This window comes from Sturnus vulgaris, chromosome 13, assembly GCF_052056855.1.
Source record: "Sturnus vulgaris isolate bStuVul1 chromosome 13, bStuVul1.hap1, whole genome shotgun sequence".
Taxonomy (NCBI): Eukaryota; Metazoa; Chordata; class Aves; order Passeriformes; family Sturnidae; genus Sturnus; species Sturnus vulgaris.
Window position 1 is genome coordinate 4,450,182 of NC_142255.1, and position 22,117 is coordinate 4,472,298.

The 22,117-nt window shown below is 37.2% G+C and overlaps 1 protein-coding gene across 3 annotated transcripts in view; it reads left to right on the forward strand.

Annotated features, from left to right (window-relative positions):
• The window catches only part of VPS13C (vacuolar protein sorting 13 homolog C), a 73,905-nt gene that overhangs the window by 36,411 nt on the left and 15,377 nt on the right, over positions 1–22,117 (forward strand). For all 3 annotated transcript variants that reach the window (XM_088172407.1, XM_088172406.1, XM_014879188.2), the window contains 27 exons: positions 154–321; positions 758–1,062; positions 1,427–1,571; positions 2,655–2,811; positions 3,662–3,792; positions 4,708–4,874; positions 5,429–5,667; positions 5,886–6,115; positions 6,827–6,919; positions 7,407–7,772; positions 8,914–9,003; positions 9,419–9,574; positions 10,613–10,871; positions 11,718–11,875; positions 12,292–12,413; positions 12,678–12,972; positions 14,317–14,706; positions 15,383–15,487; positions 16,034–16,198; positions 16,547–16,675; positions 17,254–17,387; positions 17,643–17,769; positions 18,713–18,948; positions 19,268–19,418; positions 20,498–20,638; positions 21,659–21,740; positions 21,830–21,899. In XM_088172407.1, the coding sequence (XP_088028533.1) occupies positions 154–321; positions 758–1,062; positions 1,427–1,571; positions 2,655–2,811; positions 3,662–3,792; positions 4,708–4,874; positions 5,429–5,667; positions 5,886–6,115; positions 6,827–6,919; positions 7,407–7,772; positions 8,914–9,003; positions 9,419–9,574; positions 10,613–10,871; positions 11,718–11,875; positions 12,292–12,413; positions 12,678–12,972; positions 14,317–14,706; positions 15,383–15,487; positions 16,034–16,198; positions 16,547–16,675; positions 17,254–17,387; positions 17,643–17,769; positions 18,713–18,948; positions 19,268–19,418; positions 20,498–20,638; positions 21,659–21,740; positions 21,830–21,899 (4,811 nt within the window). The remainder of the gene's footprint in view (positions 1–153; positions 322–757; positions 1,063–1,426; positions 1,572–2,654; positions 2,812–3,661; positions 3,793–4,707; positions 4,875–5,428; positions 5,668–5,885; positions 6,116–6,826; positions 6,920–7,406; positions 7,773–8,913; positions 9,004–9,418; positions 9,575–10,612; positions 10,872–11,717; positions 11,876–12,291; positions 12,414–12,677; positions 12,973–14,316; positions 14,707–15,382; positions 15,488–16,033; positions 16,199–16,546; positions 16,676–17,253; positions 17,388–17,642; positions 17,770–18,712; positions 18,949–19,267; positions 19,419–20,497; positions 20,639–21,658; positions 21,741–21,829; positions 21,900–22,117) is intronic.

The window sequence follows — 22,117 nt, forward strand, 5'->3', positions numbered from 1 at the left end:
GGAGGCATATACTATGAAATAGATGATTCTGTTTCCTTTTGTGCCTACCATGTGTCCAAGTACTGCTGATAAGTTGCCATTGATCTTGTTGGGGAAATATTTTTTGTTTCAGAAATGCCTGGTAGTATTAACAATGTGGACTTAATCTTCCAGGCTGTCTGCATAATGGGAGATGAAGTGTTTAGATTTCACATGTCACTTTATCCAGATGCTACTGCAGGGGAAGCCTACACTGATATGTCAAGAGTGGATGGTAAAATGTCTCTGAAAGTGGGCTGCATCCAAATAATTTATCTACAAAAGTTCTTTATGTCTCTCTTGGTAAGACATTGGTTTAAGTTTTTTTTTCTTGACATTGAATGTTTTCTTAAATGAGATTAAATGCAATCAGCTCTTTTTGACCTGTACCTGGTGGTGAGCTTATATGCAAGCACATAGAAGTATTTTGCTGAAGAGTTAGCACTTAAGTTGCACTGCTTTACAGAAGATTGCCAAGGAGAATGATGACAAAAGAAGTAATGAATGGAGTTGGTAGCTTTAATAATATCTTAAAAATTGAACAGTTAAACAATGTGTAAGCTTATTCATGATTTTAACCTTTTTCTCTTTTGAAACGAGTATGGTTGAATTAGGAATTTCATATTTATACCACAGGTGTTAATTTTCCTTAAACTTACATTTTGCCTGTGACTTGCCTTTTTTTGAGAGGCCTATTTGTTTTCATGGAACTCTTTACTTTTTTGAATTCTATGAACAGAATTTCCTCAACAATTTGCAAGCAGCACAAGAAGCCCTGAGTGCAGTCACTGTCCAGGCAGCAGAAATGGCTGCTTCCAGCATGAAGGACTTTGCTAAAAAGAGCTTCCGCCTTCTAATGGATGTCAACTTGAAAGCTCCAGTCATAGTTGTCCCTGAATCTTCAGCTTCATGTAATGCTTTGGTAGCTGATCTTGGCTTAATCAGAGTTCAGAATGAATTCAAGCTGGTGTCTTCAGGTGAATCTCCTCTTCCTCCAGTTATTGAAAACATGGATGTACAGCTGACTCACTTGAAATTATCAAGGTAAACATGGAGCTTTTTCCTGAGTTGCAGTGTCTTTGTAAAGGAAGGTTTGTCCATGTTCTTTATGCAGTGTTTTTCTCTTATTTGAACGTGGTAGACAATGAGAACATACTAAGACCAAGCAAAAAACCTTGCCAAGATAAGTTTAGGAGTGCTTTTAGATAGAGACACAGGTCTACAATCTCTAAACCTTCTTGGAAAGAAAGGAATGATAGCACAGTAACTTGAGTTCATTTGGAGTGCATACGAGCTTATTCTTAAATTAATTATGCCAGTAATTTTGCTGGATTAATATGATATTATTTGATGATATTCTGCAACTAGTCAACATTTTTTCTCTGTTGCTTCCACTGTCTTTTTTTAGGTGCATTATATCCACAGATTCACAACCAGATTCTGAAATTCTGCGTCCTGTGAGTTTGACTTTACTGGTCCAGAGAAATTTAGCAGCAGCATGGTATCATAAAAGCCCAACAATTTGTATCAAAGGAGACCTAAAACCAATGCAGGTAGTATCATGGCTAATAAGAGCTATATCAAAAGTCACACAGATTCTTAGAATAGTCCTCAGCTTAGTTAAGGAGCTTGTAAACTCATTTCAGTTTGTGTCCTTTACAGTATGTTGAAAGACTTCCAGCTTGGTCATCCAGTTGATAGATGTTTTTAGAATTTTGATACTGTATAATGAATACTTTCAGTGTAGCTGCATGCAAATGGGATAAATCTCATTTTATTTTTTTGGAGGTCCATTGGAGCTATCCATTGACTAAACAGTCAGTAAAATTATTCAGGTTATCTGCTGAGTTAGCATTTAAAAACAAGATTTAACAATTCAAATAGTTTAATCTGTAACATTCAAGTTATTTAAATATTTAGTAGATGTATTATAAATGAAGAGGTTATCTCTATTACACAACAATTTAAAATTATCTTTGCAGAGGGTGGGCTCTACTTTTTCTTTTCCTGCATTAACCACATGGATTTCAATGGGTAAAACCAAACTGGCACACCTTTGCCTTGTTCCTGAGCCCTTTCACTTGTTTGTCCCTGTGTCTATCTGTGCTGTGGCCAAATGTTGCAGTGCTGAAGCACAGAGAAATAAGAGATGTAAAGGGAGCACCAGCAGAATTAACCAAATATAGGAAAAATATTCTTACACTGTGTGCTATGGGCTAAGTGGCTGCATCTTGTCACTTAGTACTGCTTGTTTTTTTGTGATTCTGTGATGTTATGATTAAATCTTTGAAGGTCTACTGAATGACAGTTTTCTGGTTATGTTTTTGGATTATTGAATTGTTGACAAGTGCTTAGGTTTATCAATTACTCATATTTGTAATAGGCAAAGATCCCTTTACAAGTCTAGAAAGTGTTTATCATAGGGACTGTTATTTCTTGTTGTAACTCCTGTTTATAACAAATAACAAATGATATAGGAAAAATGGGCAAATCATTCAGATTGCTTTGAACAGGATAATTTTGACTATCCAGTTTGTTTCTGCTGGAAGCAGCCCACTGTTTGTCTCAATGATTGCATACTGTGTTGGAAGAAATGCTGTCACCAAAAATGAACTTTTGGCTTTATCACTTTACAGATTGCACTCAGTGAAGATGATCTAACTGTTATCCTGAAAATTTTACTTGAAAACCTTGGAGGAGCTTCTTCCCAGCCAAGTACTGTGCAAGAGAATATTGAGGATCTGCAGATGGCTAAAAAAGGGAAAGCTCCACATGAATCTGATGGCTCTGGGGGTATGTTCAATTTAAAGGCTGAATGAATGTGTAGGCAGAGGGCTGTTTGAAAATTCAAATATCTTATTTTTCTGGAGCACAACAAATTGTTTTAACTGTTACAAATATATTGTATACATGAAAAGTTATAAATAAGAATGTATGCCCTTACATGGAGTGTGAGCTCTTGATGGTCAGAAGATTTTGTGATGTGTTTTTTTGTGATTAATTTCTCATAAAATGGTATTCTTCAGTTTACATCAATCACTCTTCTAACTGCATGTGGTTACAAAAGAAAAAAGCCAAATCATGTAGCCTAGAATATTAAGCACAATTATAACTATTGAGGAAGGTATTAGTGTTCAAATAGTGTGTCAGTATAACAGTGCATGTCTCTGGATGAAATATTCTTAACATTTTGCCAAAATCTATTTTTTCCCCAAACTTAACGTTCTCAATATCAAAAAAATTGCTACTTAACCAATAGTTGAATTGGTCTACTGTAAATAGAAGCTGAAAGGAAGAGTAGGGCAGACTCCTTGAGAAGACTTGATACTTATTGTTGTTCTTCATTAAAGTGAGCAAAGAACTTCAGTAGACTAATGACAGCTTCTTTTAAGGTTCTAAACCACTCTGTGCTAGATAATTTTAGTATGCACTGGATAGAACAAAATTAAAAGTGTGAGTTATTTTGAGCAGTTTGTTGGATTTAGAGCTTTTCTTCTTTTTGTGATTTTCTGATCTTAACTTAGAAAAACCCAAACACCAAACTAAACAACCAAAAAAAAGACAACCAGCAACAAAAAAAACCAAAATCAAAAGCAAGCCACCGTTCAAAAGAAATATAAAAATATCTTCTTTTCACTGACAGGTGCCATTGTTGATTCTGGACAAACAAGTGTTCCTGCAGTTCAGTCTTCTGTGGAATGTTTTACACTGCTTAAATTTGACTTCAATTTTGAGTCCCTTTCTGTAACTCTCTACAACAGTGACATGACTCAGGTTTGTGACAAAGCTTTGACCACACAGGTGGGGTGGGCAGCCAAGGCTTCTCACATGGACAGAACTCGGGTCAGAAAAATCAATTTATACCAGCTGCATTGGCTTTGTAATGCTTTCCTAATGGAGCTTTGAGCTTTCTTGGGCAGAAAATGTCCTTAAGAAGAAGATGTGTGCATTTCTGAAAGTCACACTAAAAATATTACTAAACCACCAAAACCACACAGCATTTGATTTGGTCATTCAAACTTGAATTCCAGTTATCCAAAATAAAAATGAATATTTGAAAAGCAGGAATTGTTAGCTCAGACAGTGCTAGTTCTATGCATGGTGCCTCTAGAGTTAGTAAGCAGATCCAAGTTGTATATGGCCCATAATTTCCTCTTGTATGTCCCCAAGTGAGCAATCAGGACATCCTCTCTGTGCTGAAAACAGAAGGGAAAGATGTGAAATGTTGTCTTGTTTTTATGACTTTATTAAGTCTGTTTTGGAAGGTACTTGCTTTGTATGTCTTTGTGTGTAGTGGATGTTATTTGTATATAATTTTTAATATGTTCTTGTGCAGTGAGCATCATAGGGAAGAAAGATACTGTAATGGGAATGTGTTTTAATTTCACTGTCATATAAGGAAGGAAGGATCCTCTGGTATGGGATCCAGCATTCAAATAGATTAACCTTCAGTGATGCTTCCTGAGCAGCTGCTGGCAGTGTGGTGCACAAACAACTTCACTGCACCCAGCACGTTGTTTGTTTTCTCAGTGAGTTTTTTGAACTCATTTGTATGAGTGGAGGACTGATGACAGTGACAGGCTAATCAGGTCCTTCAGTTCATGGATGATGATGCCCATGGCTAGCAGCAAGGGAAATGTCTCCTTGTTTTGTTCTGTGATAACTCAGCTGCTCTTTGTCGTTGTGCAGTCTGTGCTTTCAGTGCACAGTGACAAACTGCGCCTTGGTGAGCTCCGCCTGCATCTCATGGCATCGGCAGGGGAGATGTTCTCAGATGGCTCCATGGATATCAGTGTTAGACTCAAAGCATGTACCTTGGATGATCTCAGAGAAGGAATTAGGAATGTGACTGCAAGGTAGGTTTGAATGCATCAGAAATGAGAAAAAAAACAACTCCAGCTTCTGAGGAAGGCTTTTTGCCTGTTCTGTACTTTGCTTCACATGGAACTGATGAAACTCAGTAGTGCTGTCTGTCAGTTGTGGCCTGTAATATTCTGTGCTTAAGAAATGAACAATGCATTTTATAATAGTGTTGAAGAAGTTTCTACTGTTTTATGTTGATTTCTCAGGTTATCCAAAACAAAATGAAATCTTGGAGGCTGGCATATTACAGTGAACTGTAGAACAGCTGTATAGAGGCACCCAGCCTCAACTAGAGAGTTGTGTGCACTGAAACTTGAGTGTGATTGTTGTGTGCTGCATGCATGCTTTCGAGAGTGTAGCAGTTTTAAATTGAAATGACTCTTCTGCTAGAAAAACCTCTTATTTCTAGAAGAAACACTGCTTGTTTATGTAGTAATTCTTCTTTATAAATGGCATGGGGAGGAAAAATGGCATTACTTATGCATATTTATTTTCCTAGATCTATGTGTTATGATGTTTGAGATGTCTCTTATTAAACTTTTTCCAGAATGATAGACAAGAAGGATGACACAAATGACATTTCTATGATTGATATAAGATATAAGCAGGATAAAAATGGAACTGAAGTTGTTGCTGTCCTCGACAAGCTGTACATATGTGCTAGTATGGAATTTTTGTTGACAGTAGCACATTTTTTCATGAAGTCAATGCCAGTATCTTCAGCTGAAGGATCTGCACAGTTCCAACTAAAGCAAGTTGCTTCTGGGAAATCCAAGGCAGAAACAGGTCTGTAAAACCAATTTCCACCCAGCTCCCTTTCCCTCCTTTGCAGATTTCATTCTGTAAATAACTCATCCAAAAGTTTTCAAGATGCTGTCTTGGTATGTCTTGACTTAAAAATTGATTTATTCTTCAGAAGGTGTAGATTGGCCACTGACACAGTAGATAGCTTTCCTCTCTCTGGTTTTTATATTCAAGGTGGGTTTTTAAACTTATTTTCACAGACATATCTGTACGGCCAAACATGACAGTAAAAGCTGTGATTATGGATCCAGAAGTTGTATTTGTTGCTAATTTGACCAGTGCTGATGCTCCTGCCTTAAAAGTTTCCTTCCAATGTGACTTTTCTCTGACATCAGACAAGCTTGCACAAAGGATGACTGCTCAAGTGAAGGCCTTCAAAGTGTTGGCCTGTGCCTTTCTCAAAGAAAAACAAGGCAAGAATGTTACCACGGTAAGGAAACCAGTGTTTCATGATGAAAAAAGTAATTAGAACTGGTGGCAGGTGTGTTCCTTAGCTGGCATATCTATAGCACTCACAACTCTCAGTTTTCATATCATTGATTATTCAGAAGAGAGGAGGGGCCTGTGCCATTTCAAGGGGAATATTTTATCAGTAGGTGCAGGACTTGAGCACTTAGAGTTCTGTCTAAAACCTGTGCTGTGCATTTGTAAATGACATTAAATGTTTCTTAGTGAATAAACTGTATGAGGGGTTTTGAAACCCCAAGACCTTTTTCACTGCCTGTTGGTTTCCTTGTTGCAGTAGAGTCCTGAGCAGCCTTTTTTTCTGAAGCTTCATCTGCACATTCCTGCCAAGGGAGCACTGAGCCACAAAGGTGGCCTGTGTGGTTTGTCACCTTGTGCATTTAGGTTTTTTAAGGATTCAGGGTTTTTTTTTTACTATGTTATCACTGTCTGTGTGTTGGGTTTTTTGTTTTGTCTGTTTTTTAAGCATTATGTCAGAAGCTTTTATTTCACTGGCTTTTAACCTTCCAGTACCAAATGGTGCTTGTTGCACTATAGGGAATGTTTTTACTCTGAAACATGTTATTGCTTCGTGGGATCAGCACTCCTTTGCCCTGTGGAGTAAAAAAAATTCAATACCTTATGAAAAGGTTTGATTTAAGGAGTCACCTTAGTAATCACATTGTTTTTCTCTCAGGTATTATGGCCATGCTCTTTGGTCATGGAAAATATGATGCACATTTCAGGGTTACACACTGTGGCAGTAACAATAGAGGAACTAACTATTAAGGTAAGATTATTCAAACTGTCTTTGTAAGAAGAGCTGTGTTTCTCAAGCTGTAGCTTGGTTTTTGTTGTCATGTGGGTTTTTAAAAAAGTATTATTTTTATTATTATTTTTTTAAAATTTTATTTTATTTTGCTTGCCTATTTCCTCATTAGTTTAATTCCAGAAATATGCATTTTAGAACTGCTCTGTGTTGGAAAAAGTTGTTGTGCATTCGTCATTTTGACAGTCCCTTGACCCAAAAGGAATAATTTAAGTACTTCAGATTCTAGGATTCCTCCTACCACTTCCTTCCAGAGTTATGAAATAACTCATCTCCCTGCTGCTGCCACCACTATTCTTGGGATATTTTGCAGGAAAGGAAAACAAGAGGAAGTCCATAAATGGGTTATTTTCTTTGGAAATTTTCATCTCTCAAAGGACTTTTCATGTTTGCTATTTCCATTATCGTAGACTTTGTATTTTAATAGGAGATTTTTTCTTTGTTCAAGATATCACCAATAATTTTGAATACTGTCATGACCATTATGGCTGCTCTAAAACCCAAACCAACAGAGGAGGATTCTAGAGGAGCAACTGAGGTTTCTCAGGATTTGTGGCAAGTGAAACCTATAGATGAATGCAATGCTTGGTTTCTTGGTGTTGACATAGCCACAGAAGCAACAGAAACTTTTAAGGACCATGAACAAATTCTGAAGCAAGAGAAATTTGACATTGTAGTGAAATCAATTCAGATGACCTTGGAATGTGGTCTGGGACATCGAACTGTCCCTTTGTTATTACTGGAATCTACATTTTCTGGTGTTCTTAGAAACTGGTCCTCGCTGATGCAGGTCACTGCTGATACGTCACTGGAGGTATGTGGGGTCAAACTGTTAGCAGTTGAAAACACTTTTAAGAGCTCCAGTAACTTTGTAATAGACTTTAGATGTGCTGAATTAATAATAGGTTTAAATTGTAATGTTCTCAGGTGTTCTTTAGTCAGGCAAGTAAGCATAACGTGCTTTGTCCAGAAAGTTGGGAGTCAATAAATTTTAATGATGGTTCCTATGTGAAATAGTCTGTGAGACAGTCCTCTGTTTCTGTATTATTTTTGCATATTCAAGGTCTGTTGTGTGAATGATGAGCTTTGCTTACTTGAATAGTCACACTTAATTTTTATTGTCCCCATTCTGTTTGTTTCTCCAGCATTGTGTTTATTGGTAAGGTAGAAGTTAGACTCTTTTTGCAGAATGAGATACCATTCCAAGATAGTAAAAGTCTCTTATGGAGACAGCAGGTTAAAATTTCATACAACTAGATGTGCAGCTGCTCTATGCAATACATTTACTACCCCTTGTAATTTTATCAAATTACCTCATTCTTCCTTCTGTTCTTGGATATCTAAATAGCCTTCTTCAATTGCCAGGTGTGCATATCATGGTGGAGTTTGGATACTTTATTGTGCACCTCTGGGGCAGTCACTGTGGTTCCATGAGGGATGAGCAAAAACAGCTGAAAGGAGCATCCAGAACTATTGAGTCCACAGCTTCTATTCAGATTTGCAGTGATGGAAGCAAATTAAAAACTTGGTGCTGGCTGGGAGTTAGAGGAATCACTCCAGTGGACCAGATTCAGACTATAGTTGTCTCAAGCTAATTTCATAGTACAATAAAGTACTTGTGGCATTTAAATTCCTGGTCTCAAAGTCATTCTCTCAAACCTTGTGGGAGAAGATAAGAGACTTGATTATGTTAATTTAAAGTGTTACAAAGATATGGCATTACTAGGGTGCTTGGTTGCTCTCAAAGCAAGCCAGGGAATTAGCTCTTCAAAAATGGTGTAATTTGTGAAAATTAAATGATATATTACATTTCTGTGTATTAGTTTTTAAAACCATTGCAAGTTAATACTAGACCTCCAAAACATGAAAAGAAGATTTATGGTTTTCTTATTGATATTTTTCATATTAATTGCTTTATATTTAGACACCTTATTTAATTTTGATTATTTCTTTAGGTTCATTATTACAATGAAACCTATGCGGTGTGGGAGCCGCTTATTGAACGAGTTGAAGGAGGAAAGAAGCAATGGAATTTAAAGCTGGAGGTTTGTAAAGATACTTGACACTATGTGAAATGATTTGAATAGACAGCTATTATAAATTTCTTAGAAGCTTTATGGGACATTGACCTTTTGAACGCTGTTGCTTGAAGGAGCTATGCGATTTTACATGAGAAAAAAAATCATTCTTTAGAGACATTAAGGTTTTTCTGAATAATGTGAATTTTCAGTGCATGGACACAATGAAGCGTGTAACCATGCAGAGAAGAGAAATTAACTTGCCTTCTATGTTGGTGTGAAATTTCCATGCTTGTTTAAAGCATCTGAGATTTACAAGGAAAAGTAAATATTACTTTGCTTGCAAGATTGTCAAGTGTAAGTCGAGTAGTTTTTTCCTGTTTTAACATGGGAGAAAGTAACCTATAGGTTTGTAATTGTCTTAATGAAATTCTTCTTTTAGATGAAGACTAACCCTGTCCAGGAGAGAAGTCTGCTGCCTGGGGATGATTTCATTGTTATTCCTGAGCCACAAACAGCAATTAACATCTCTTCAATGGATACAATGAATATAACAATATCCAAATGTTGTCTTGCTGTTTTCAATAACCTAGCCAAGGTAATCCCAACAGGCAGAAAGTGCTCAATTATGTACTAGGAAATTCTGAATTTTCTTTGTTTTAAGAACTGTATTGGCTGCCACTCAGTGGCTGTTTTGCAGCTCTGACAAATGTTACCCCAAAGGGCTGAGGAGTTTTACTCAGACAACTTCTGTAGGCTCAGCAAAAAGGTGGTGGTATTGTTTGAAAGAAGTAACTTCTGTGTTAGAGCAACAGATGTGCCAATGCAGGACTTGAAGAAGCATCAGATGTGCAGGTTAAATGAACATGAAATGCTCTAATAAACAAGCTGTTTCCTGCATTACTCCTTCTAAAACATTAAAGCAGAAATTTACTTCGTTTCCATATTAGCTCCTTAATTGGATACTAAGAAAAGTCTGCATTTTAGGATTGGCCTTTAAACTGCAGGAGAAGAATATCCTGTCTGTTAAAAATACTTTTTACCCCTATTAGTCTTATGATAGTAGATGTGCTTATGAATGGATGAGGCTGCTTTTGCCTCCTTTTTTTTTCTGGGGTGAAGAAATTTTGGTCACTAAATTAAGCTGCTTTTACAGAATGTGACTTATACCTATTTATTTTCTAATTGTAAATAAACAGCAGTTCTCTAAGTAGTTGCTTACACTGTAAGTCTGTATTGGCAGTCAGTTACTTTGGCTTTGATGTAATCAAACCAAAGTTTGTAAGTACAAATTTGTCATTGAATTTGGAGCTTGTACATGTTACTTCTCCTTGTGACTTCAATGTCCCAGATCTTATGTTTCTCTTACAACCTAAGATTTGAAAAAATTCCCTGTGAGCATCATGAATGCTTATTGTAGCATCAACATTTGCAGCAAATCACAGAATAAAATTAAATTCTCTGGAAGTAACCTGGACTTGCCTGAAATGCTACTATACAAAATATAGGTCTTGATATATATATAATTCCTCCCCTCTTTAACAAGGTAATTGCTGGGAACTGCCTTTTAAAGCCCTTATGGGTATGTTATTGTGGCTATTTTTGTATGACATATTGTATATGTTGTTATTTACAGGCATTTTCTGAAGCAACTGCATCCACCTTTGGCTATTCCTTTAAAGAGACAGCACCTTTCATAGTGAAAAACGCCCTGGGTGTTTCTCTCAAAGTGCTTCCTAGCTCAAATTTTCGGATAATGGGTGAAAAAGAAAACATGAATGAAATAGAAAGTGGTCAGAGCATGGAACTGGAATACTCTGCTTTTGAAGCACTCCAGCGAGGAAGGTTGTCTGCACTGTACCGACAGGAAAGCTCTGTCTTCTCTTTAAATTTAGGTATTGTGCTAAGGAGCACTGTTTGTTATGCCAGGCTGTGCATGGGAAGATGAGTTACATTCAATAGGATAGAAATTCAGATAAGTGCATTATGTTGGAATTATACAATAAATTGTATATTGATGCCAATTAAAAAACCACCACAGAACAGGTACTGGACTCCCTAAAAAGATGGAAAATTCCTCTGCTCCGGTTTTTCAGAAAGTGAAAAGAGTGATTTTTTTTTTTTTTCTACCCCTTGGGAGAACTGGGAGACATTCTAGTGGAGTGATTGCTAGATCATCTCAGAGGCCCCTGTGACACAGGCCTGTGTGTTCCAGCTCCTGTTAAATAGGATTTCCATTTCTCCTATCACTACTTTTATTTGGCTTTCTTTAGTTACCCAGCTACTTGACACCAGTCATGATTTTGTGTTATTAGCTTTCCAGGAAATATTCCTAAGAAAACAGGTTACAATAGCTACTATCTAAGTTGCTAGTAATAGTAATAGCTACTAATCATCTGAGTTTTTCCCTTTCCCTCACATCCCATATGGAGGTACTTGGCTGTGATACAAAGCTTGTTCTGTTTTCATTAACTCAGCCAACAATACCTTTGATAACTGCTTGCAGTATTTCCCATGTTGTGTATAAATCATAATCTAAATTTGTGGAGTTGAGGAGTATTTAGACCCTAAAGCTTTCCTTCAGTGGTACTCAGGTACCATTTAAGGTGCTTTTGGCAGAGGATACTTTGGTCCTTTTTTTTTTTTTTGCTGAGTTTTGAGCAGCTTAAGTACTGTTCAGGTAGGAAATAGCGATGAGATTTGTGTTGCTAATGAAGACTTGCTGTGTTTTTATGGCTCAGAACTGGAGGGATATCAAGAGGTGCTCAGCATTGCCGTGGCCAAGGCCGGCCGCCGGCTGTACAGCGTCCGGGATGCTGCCGGTCACTGGCACTCCATTGTCGTGCAGATCGATGCTGTGGAAGGAAACAAAGTGGTGACTGTGCGCTCCCCTCTGCAGGTAAAACCCAGCCCCCTGCAGGGCTTTCATTCCTCTTCAATGACTCACCTTCCTTCTCTTCCTTAATGCATTTTTTTCAACATTCTTTTCCAAAATGTTGCTTAAAGACCAGTTACTAAGTAGTTTGCTGTATTTGTTACATAAATTTTCCTTTGGTTTTCCTTTTTCTGTTTGGCTTTTTAATATCCTTAGCATTGGGGATGCTTTTGATGCTCCATGATATTTTAAGTGTGTTTTTCAATTCATGGGACTTAGTGTTTTCTCATACACTTGTGTTTTAAGACAGCTCAAGTCTCTTTTCTAGAGGAATTTGGTTAAATCTACGAATGTTAGTTTTCCTTGTTGTTACTGATATTTTTTTCTTTAGAAATTTGTACCATAGAAATGTAGTGAAAAATTACTCATTTTGATTCTAGATCAAGAACCATTTTTCAATTCCATTTGTGATCTATCAACTGGCTAAAGGCTCCAAGATGCTGAAGCCAATTGGCATATCCAAGCCAGAAGAAGAGTTTCATGTTCCTTTGCATTCATACAGGTACGTTTTCTCTGCTCTGTAGGGCCAGTCTCTGTGACAGTCTCAGTGTCTCTGTGACACTGATGCACAAATGCAGCATTAATTTTGAAACCTTAATTTGTACGTGGAAGTCTTCCTGACTGGATTAAAACTCCAAAGTGCCATCTTTGTTAGGTAATTAGTGTGCTGCCAAAGCACTTCAGAATGCTAGCCATGACTTGAAAATTGATCAAGTTAGGTGTCAGTGCAAAACCATTGTGTACAATTCCTGCTCTTTTCCTACAGGTGCCACCTGTTTGTCCAACCAACAGGAATATTTGAGGGTCAGTACAAGGAGTCTACAACTTACATTGCCTGGAGGGAGGAGCTACACAGGAGCAATGAAGTCAAGTGCTTGTTACAGTGCCCAGCCACTGAGACCAGCTTCTTGCCTCTAATAATCAGCTCAACAGCTGTTCCTGATGAACTAAATTTTATTTCAAGTTCTGTAGAGGAGTTGGATCCTGCCTACATTATCCACTTTTATCCTACACTGACTGTGAGGAATCTTCTACCATACTCCTTGAGATATTTACTTGAGGTAAGTGACTTTATGGTTTTATTTGTTTTACTTTACTTGGTTTTAAGTAAGAATACATTTACTTAAAAGTCAAGGTGAATATAGTGTGGAAGATGCTGAATGTTGGTTTTTTAATTTTCTATTGTAAATGAATTGATTCTGGATGTTTTGGGGATTGTTTTAAATCTGAGTGTACCTGGCCAGCTCTGCCTTGCTCCTTAAACAGGAATACTGTACTGGATTAGTCTTCTTCTTTTATATTCTTCTGAGATTCTGTTTATATTTTGCAATCTGTCTTTAGCTTCACGATTGCAGGTATAAAATAAAATCTGTAATTTCTAGAGCTTTTTATTTTTCTATGCAGAAAATGCAATTTCTTTCTATTTTGACACTGATTCTTATGACCATTGTGAGGTCTTGCTTGCACAAATTGGAACAATATTTGAAGGATGCTACACAGACTGTTTTCTTGTCTATTTAGTATTTTCAGTATCTAGTGTTTCTTCATTAAGGCTAAGTGATTTTAGTAAATACAACAGGTGTGAGCATTTAGAACCACCATCCTTGTTTGTTCTGTTTTGTCCTATTTCCATAACTGGCTGTGCCTTTCATTTAGATCTTTCTTCCACTTCTGTCCAACATCCCAATGGCAATATTCCCAGTTTTCCTCACCTCCATAGTACTTCAGTACTTGGAATAAGAGAATGTAGAACAGAGTGCTGTTGCCTTGACTGAGGAGCTAGGAACCACTAATTCATATCTATTTCTGAAATGTCTGTACCTGTACAGGGGTTTGTGCTTACTGTCTTCACATCCCTGGGCTAGTGAAGCCTGGCCACTATTCCATACAGTAGAATATACTGTTTATCAGTAAAAATGTTGATCAGTAAAAATCAGGAAAGCTATTGTTGTTGGATGCTACTGCCTGAGCAAAGCTGTGCTACCAAACAGTATGGCAGAACTGGCAGGTTTGTGCCTTGGGGGCTCTTTAGTGTGAAAAATCCTGCCTGTACATCTTCAGCATAGTCCAGTGCAGAGTTACACCCAGTATTCTAAGAATATGAATAAGAACTCATTGCCAAAATCCTTTGGAAACCAGGGAGGAGGGAGGGAGGGAGTGGAAACACGGGATATATTAGGACTAGTTTCCTTCCTGAAATCCAGAATTAAGCAGTCTTTACTGCTTTGCAAGTGCTGTTGATCTCAAATTATTCACAGGATCAGTCTCAAGTGATAGTGATTGGAGATTAAGACATGTGTTACTGAGATATCTGGAATGTACATCCTGCAAGAGAAATACTGGTTCTTGAACACCTAAATTTTATATGTTAAAAACTTACTTTGCCTTCTCTAATTTTGCTACAGGGAACCGCAGAACCCCGTGAATTAACTGAAGGCAGTGCTGCAGATGTTTTTCATTCAAGAATCAGTGGAGAAATTATGGAGCTTGTGTTGTTAAAATATCAAGGCAAAGACTGGAATGGCCATCTTAAAATCTGTGATGGCATGCCTGAATTTTTTCCCGTGCGCTTCACATCTCATTCTGCCTCAGAGATGACAGTGGATGTTTACATCCATTCCAGGTGGATTGGGAGCCATATGGTCTTGTCTGTGTTCAGTCCCTACTGGATTATCAACAAGACTTCCCGTGTTCTCCAGTACAGAGCTGAAGACACCCACGTGAAGCATCCAGCAGACTACAGAGATATTGTTTTGTTTTCATTAAAAAAGAAAAATATCTTTAGTAAGAACAAGGTATGCCTAACTTTAGATGGCAGTCTTTAGGCCATGCTCTGAGGGAGAAAACACACACATATTTTATATAAGGAATATTTTAATGTAGTTTTTAAGTCTAAAGGCTTTAATTTGACTGTTGCTTTCTTTGGTACTTAGACATTTAAAATGCACACTGTAAATATTCTGCTTTGTGTTAAACACGTTCCTTTTGTTTTGATTTTGGCATGATGTGATGTTTACATGGTCAAGTGAAGAGTATTGCAGTAGAAGTTTTTTTGGAAGTGGCCCTTCATTCCTTTTAAAAAACCTTTTTTACCCAACAGTAGTTGAAGAAATGGTTGAAAAACAGTGGTCATTTGATTATTTCCTTCCATCTCTTCAAGTTTGCAAAGCACCACAAAATTGTGGTCTTTTTTTCCCATCTGTGTGGGCTGTCACGAGTATGAGTCAATGAGGATTACTCTGCTTTTTTACTGTAACATCTTTCCCAGAACTTGATCACAGATGAATAAATCAGAATATGAATAGTGATACTATGTTCTTAGGTTGTTCTAATTTATGGAAGGTGTTGAAAGCACAGAACTGTTTTCTTTCCATTGCTATATATAATATACTTGCACTTCATAATGCATTAACTACAGAATGAAAATGAGTTCACTGAATGATTTTGCCTATTGTTGTTTTTTGTGTGTAGATCCAGCTCTGTGTTTCAACTAGTGCTTGGTCCAGTAGCTTTTCCCTTGATACTGTAGGAAGCTATGGATGTGTCAAGTGTTCAGCTAATAACATGGACTATCTGGTAAGATATGTCTCAGTGATTTGTGAAGTTCTCCTTGGCTTCTTTTGGCTTGGCTTCTTTTCTACAAACGTGTAGTACTCAACTGTTTGAAAACACAATGATGAACATGCATAGTGGAGATTATTGTTCACAATTGTTTGCAAGTGTTTAGATTTGCACTCCTGATTCAAGACTACATTTCCACAACTAAGCAGAGTAAAGAGATGTGGAGAGTTGTGTTTTCATGTAAACTTTAACTGTTTTCTGATGATAATAGTAATTTTAAGTTGTCATGATATACTCTAGAGGGGTTTCTGGTGGATTTTCCCCACGAAGAGCACAGCTGAAAAATGCTACTGCTACTGTCAGTTTACTCTTGTGTTAGTTGTGTTGCATAATCTGCTGATTTTACTGCATGTTTGATGCTTTTACTTCAGGTGGACAGAAAAGGAGTGTTGTGTGTTAGGCTTTGTAATTACACTGATGTTGGCTTTTCTGTTTTTTCCATCCTGACTTTTCTTCTTAGCTTGTTGTTGATTACTTGCTCAAATTCTCCTTGTTCAACAGGTTGGAGTTAGCATCAGAATGAGCAGTTTCAACCTTACCAGGATAGTTACCTTCACTCCATTCTACACAATAGCAAACAAATCATCTCTGGAACTTGAAGTTGGAGAAATTGGTCCTAATGGTTCTCTTCCAACTAATAAATGGAATTATATCTCAGCTTCAGAGGTAATGTTTCATGTTTTTTTCCTTTTCATATCATTGCAGACCAACAATTGGTGTTTAGGTGTCACTTAAGGGAAGAGTAATTCTCTTATGGAAGTAATCTCTTCTGGTGGCATGAAATGAATATTTCACATCCCAAGGGAACTTGTACAGTAAAGGTTGCATATGCTGGTACATTAGTCAAGTCCTTCAGTTTAGGTAGCTTAGTAGATGTAGATGTGTTCATCAGGAGATACTTGGGTGAGAACTAAGGCATGTGAAATAGTCACACAAACCAGTTTGTTTTACTGCTGGGTTACCATATTGAACATATATGAAATATTAAAATCATGACTGTTTCTTGTCTTACAGTGTCTCCCATTTTGGCCTGAAAACTCATGTGGTGAACTCTGTGTAAGACTAGTTGGCTATGAAAGGTCATCCAAACCATTCTTGTTTAAAACCCAGGATAATGGTACTCTGCTGAAACTGGAAGAATTGGTGAGCCTGATTTTGTGTAGTCTGTTGTTAATTCTTCATTTTAGCCCCATGGTAGCTTGACTTAATGAAATCATCAAGATCAAAACCTTGTGCCTTAAGTTAGGAGTACACTACATGTCATTCAGTTCCGTTTCTGCATAAAAAAAGTTATTAATCAAGTTGGCAGTGTTGTTAATATTTTCATAGTTGTATAGTCAAGTTGATTTACTTGTGACAAGTTTATAGGAAACTGAACAAGTCTATTGCTATTAAGTTACAATGGTGTACTGCACCTCTGACAACTGGGCTTCTTGCAGAGGGTATGTCTTGGGTGGCTTCAGTTTGTTTGAATAGGTAACAAATACATTCTATTTTAGGATTTCTTGATAAGCTATTACATGTTGGAGATGCATAGTTCATGGTTAAATTAATTTGACTCATATGAAGAATGTTATAATTTCAGCACTCACTCTAGCCTAGCATTAGGGAATGTGTTTATAAATGTGTTCAGTAAAGTCTTTGGATATAATGCTTATCATAGTTCTAACTTGAATTAATGCATAGAAAAACTACTGGGCTTTGTCAAACTTCCTCTCCAGAATGGGGGCTTGCTGGTGGATGTCAATGTCTCGGAGCATTCTACTGTGATAAGCTTCACAGATTACCATGAGGGAGCTGCCCCAGCTCTCATTGTTAACCATACTCCGTGGGACTCTCTCAGATATAAACAGAGGTAGGTGAAGGAAACAATTCACCCTTGCTTGTTTAACCAGGGGGTATCCTGGTTCCACATCACCAAGATATCACATGGGTATCACCAGGAGCTGATGAACCTACAGCTCGACTTGTCTGGGTTCAATAACTTAGGCCCTTCATGCCTCAGTGCTGGAGGGGTGGAGTATTTAGTACTGGGGTTTGTTCACACCACTTCCATCAGTGCTTTTAACCAGGGAATGCTGTAATTTTGTCCTTTACTTTTAACCTGCAGTGGATTACAAGAGGAAATGGAGCTGAAACCAAGGCAAGTATGCCTCTTTGCCTGGACTGATCCAACCAAACCGAGAAAATTGACTTGGAGCTACTCTCAAAGCTTTGGTGAACATGACTTACTTAAGGTAAATTTTTATAAGGGGAGAAGTGAATGCTGAACCAATTTAGGACTATTCCAAAATTAAAACTATCTGGGAGAAAAGCTTCCTCAGTAACTTTGCATCTGTCTCATCCTGTAGGAGGCTTAGTGCTACTGTCAAGTAGCAAGATGTTATGTCTCTCTATAGTCCAGTGTCTTTAATTAGCTGCCCACTTGCACCTTACTCTAAAATGAATTCTTCAGAGATGGCTTGGTTAATCTATTGAGTAGCAGGGAGTTAACAAAACTGAAAAATATTACCAGGTACAAGAAGGGACAGGAAAGCAAACTTGAGTTTCAGTTGTACTGGAAATGGGTTTAATTTCACACACCTGAACTCAGACAGAACCAGTAGTTACAGTGTGCTTTACTGTATGAACACTTCCTTGGGTTAAATTTTTCACATTTAAAAATGATTTTAGTTTAAAACCAATTTCCTTACCATATGATTATGGTTACATTCACGATTCTTTGGGACTTTTGAGAAAAGGGCTTTAGTTATCTCAATTTTGTCTTACAAATTAAAAAATATGGAGTATCTGCTTTTGAAGGGCAGAGATCCTAGTAATTGTCTGCTTTTGCTGTTTCATGGTATATTATTTATTGCCTTCTTCTGCCATTACTAAGATTCCAAGCCTTTTGCTTTGCTCTGAAGGCCTTTGTTTCCTAATGATTTCCAATATCATTCTAGACCACAAGTATTGCTGGAATGTTTAGTTTACAAAAGGAGGGAAAAAAATATCCAAACCTCTAACTTCTTTCCAGTGTTAGGGCACAAGGTGCAGCCAAGTCAGACAATGCAGTGAACTGAACAAACAGGAAAAATACTGAGTTCTGTTTTGTGTTTATCTATAAACTTGCTGATAAAAATAGAGCAACATCATGGATTTTCTCATGTAATATGCTTTTTTTTTTTCTCCCTGACATAGGATGACTGTGGCCAGTTCCCTTACAATGCAAATATTCAAATTCACTGGGTGTCTTTCCTGGATGGACGCCAACGGGTGCTGCTTTTCACAGATGATGTGGCATTGGTTTCTAAAGCACGACAAGCAGAGGAGCTGGAGCAACCTGATCAAGAAATAAACTTGTCAATCCATAGCCTTGGACTTTCTCTAGTTAACAATGAAAATAAAAAAGAAATCTCTTACATAGGAATTACTAGGTATTGCACGTGGAAGTGTAAATATTCATTTGAATCACCAAAATTTGGCAGGGTATTATAATTTTAGCAATAGAGTTTAAGGGGATATGTTTCAAGTTAAATTAAGTTAAAGCATTTTTAATTAAAGTTTTGCATTTACTCCTGTTGTGCAATTAGAACCAATAGGATTTAACTGCCTCCTTTTCTTAGCTTATATTAAAAAAAGACATAATAGGGTTTTTTGAGCCTGAAAAATGAGAAAAATATATTTTACATGGTTTGCATGCATAAGAAAGGTAGAAGTACTCTGAAATTGTTAACTTTCTTATTTGTCCTGCAGTTCTGATGTTGTTTGGGAACGGAAACCAAGGCACAAGTGGATACCATTTAATCAAAAGCATATAAACCTATTGGAACAAGCATATCAAAAGTATCTCTCCAAGAGTACTTTCCAAGGTTCTTGTTGGCATAAACTGGACAGCAATATTGAGGTATGTATTGAATTTCAGTGTTTAAATGCTTGCAGAATAAGTGCAACAGTTAAAACAGGTTTCTGGTTTGCTAAGTTGGGATAGATACTGTGTGAAGAGAAGGAAACAAGAGGCAAGATTTTTATTTAAATAGTTACACATTTTTCAGTAAATGTCTACATTTGCTACAGTAAAAACAGTAGAATTTTTTTGTCTAGTGTTGATACTGAGGCAGTACTGAGGTATTATTCGGGCTTGTATTATGAAGTAAGAATTTCAAAGTTTTTTTTTTTTTTTGTGTAGTAGAAAAGATTGCTTGATGTCTGCATGTTAGTTGTGAACCTATATTTGTGGTATATACCCTAAATTCTTTGCAGGAATTTTGGTTTTGGTTTGTTAATAAGGGGCAGTTCCCATTACTTGACATGGTAGAGGAGTCTGCAGTGTTCAAGGACTCTTGAAATTAATCCACTTAGCTGACTGAGCTTGTTCAGGCATTAGTGGTACATAGCTGTTTTCCATGCACACCAAGTGTATTCAAATGGCTAAGTTCAATATGAGTATTTTATAGTACCATAGTCAGGCTTGTTTCCTATATCATCCTTTCATTTGAAAGACATTTATATACCCTCAGCTCTTTGAATACTGAAGTTTTGACTATTGCATAGTAGTGCATTTATAGTATCAAATATTTTATCTATAGGTCATTACATTTCACTGTCAATAAAGGAGAGCTTTATGCTTCTGCTTCTCATAACTTAAATGTTTCAGGATCAGGGGAAAAACTTCAGCTGGGAAAATAGTCAGCTCCATATAAATATCTTTAATTATGCCAGTGTAATATATAATTCATGAAGAAATAGCTACTTAGATGACATAGAGGTTCCTTTTTGGGACAACTAAAGCTGTGATGCAATATCCTTGTCAGACTAACTGGAGGCTTTCACTACTTTCCTTGTAGTTAATTAGATGGAGAAATTCAGTGATCTGATAATAAGGAAAACCACAGAGTGCATTTGCTATTCTGTTAACTAGTAATGTGCCATTTTATTGTTTCCCAAATTAAACTGTATCTTAGCTGTGCTGTGTTGTATTTGCAGGTGAATTTCAGTAGTTCTCCCATGGAAATGCGTCTCCCAGTCCGGTGCAGCATCCGCCGGAACTTTCTGTCAGGAATTCAGGTGGAATTCAAGCAGTCACCTCACCAGAGGAGCTTACGGGCTCAGCTCTACTGGCTGCAGGTACCAGCCTTCCTCTGCTTTCCAAACTAAACACTCACATGAAGGCTTTTCTTCATTTATGTGAAGAATTATCTCCAAATCTTAGGCATGTGGTGCTTTGCTCGCTGCATCAGAGTAGCAGGGGTGCTGTGATGAAAAAGTATTGCACAACTGCAACCCCAGGATTTTGCAAGTAGTATGGAAAGAATTCCACAAAACTGTGTGCTAATGTAAAGCAGGTGCTATGATGGAGAGTTTATTTCTAAAGATCTCTGTTTGGGTGTTTTAAAACAGACCTCAACCTTTTTCAAAATTTGTTTACATAGATTTACACAGAAGTGTAACATTATTCTACAGAGCATATCTAGGGCTTTAAAGACCTTTAGTACAGAAACTGCCTGTCTAATGAGAGGTAGAGAACAGGCATTTAAATATTCTAAAACAGTATGCAAAAATGTAGCTACAAGTAATATTAACATTGAATTCATATGCAATATTTGCAGCAGATCAGCATAGTCCAGTCAGTACTAATAGTGTTGCTAAATTTGCCAGCAGAGCACTTTAGCTGATACTAGTGAGACGTGTTCAGTGCTAGAGGGAAATAATGTTGAGTCATCATCATCTTCATCTCCATTTGCTGTCCTTTACTGAGGACCAAGGTGCTTTTTCTGACCAGCTAGTGGGGAAGTTAGCTCTCTCCTTTTATCTTTCATTTTGATTTTACTTTTGCCTGAAGGTGGTTTTCACTATACAGTCAATGTATGCCATCAGCTGCAGACTTTGTGAGTTTTTGTGGGTGTGAACCTCTCTGAAGCATCCCTGTGCAGCACTTGCAACCATCTGACCTTTTATACCTGAATGAGTAACATTCCACAATGATATCAGAGTAATCCTTTTGCTCTTTCCTCCTTCTACCCAAATAAGTAGGGCATTCCTCATGAACACAATTTATCAACAAGTTACTCAGGCCTTCTAAAATGGGAACTGGGTTTGATTATCATGTCACTAAAATATTCCTGTAATTATGCAATATATTTTTAGGTTGATAATCAGTTACCAGGATCGATGTTTCCTGTTGTGTTTCACCCTGTAGCCCCTCCCAAGTCCATTGCTTTGGATTCAGGTAAGAGAAAGCCTATAGTAATATCAGATTTATTCAGCCTTGAAAGTAGGAGCTTGGCAATTTATTTTTAATTATCTTTTTCTCTTTAGAACCAAAGCCCTTCATTGACATCAGCATCATCACTAGATTCAATGAATACAGCCAAGTTCTGCAATTCAAGTGAGTGTAACAGTGTGTTGTAATTTGTTTTTGGAGATGTTATATATTTTAGAAGGGAACTTTGTTCTGAAGTTTGTCCTCCTACCCAAACCAGTCTTCAGATTGAGTTTTTAGATGTCTCCAGTAAAAAAAATCGTTCAAAAAGGAATTTAATTTTAGAAAATGACTGACCACGTGAAGGGACTGTTATGCAAATTCTTAATAATCAGAATTATTTC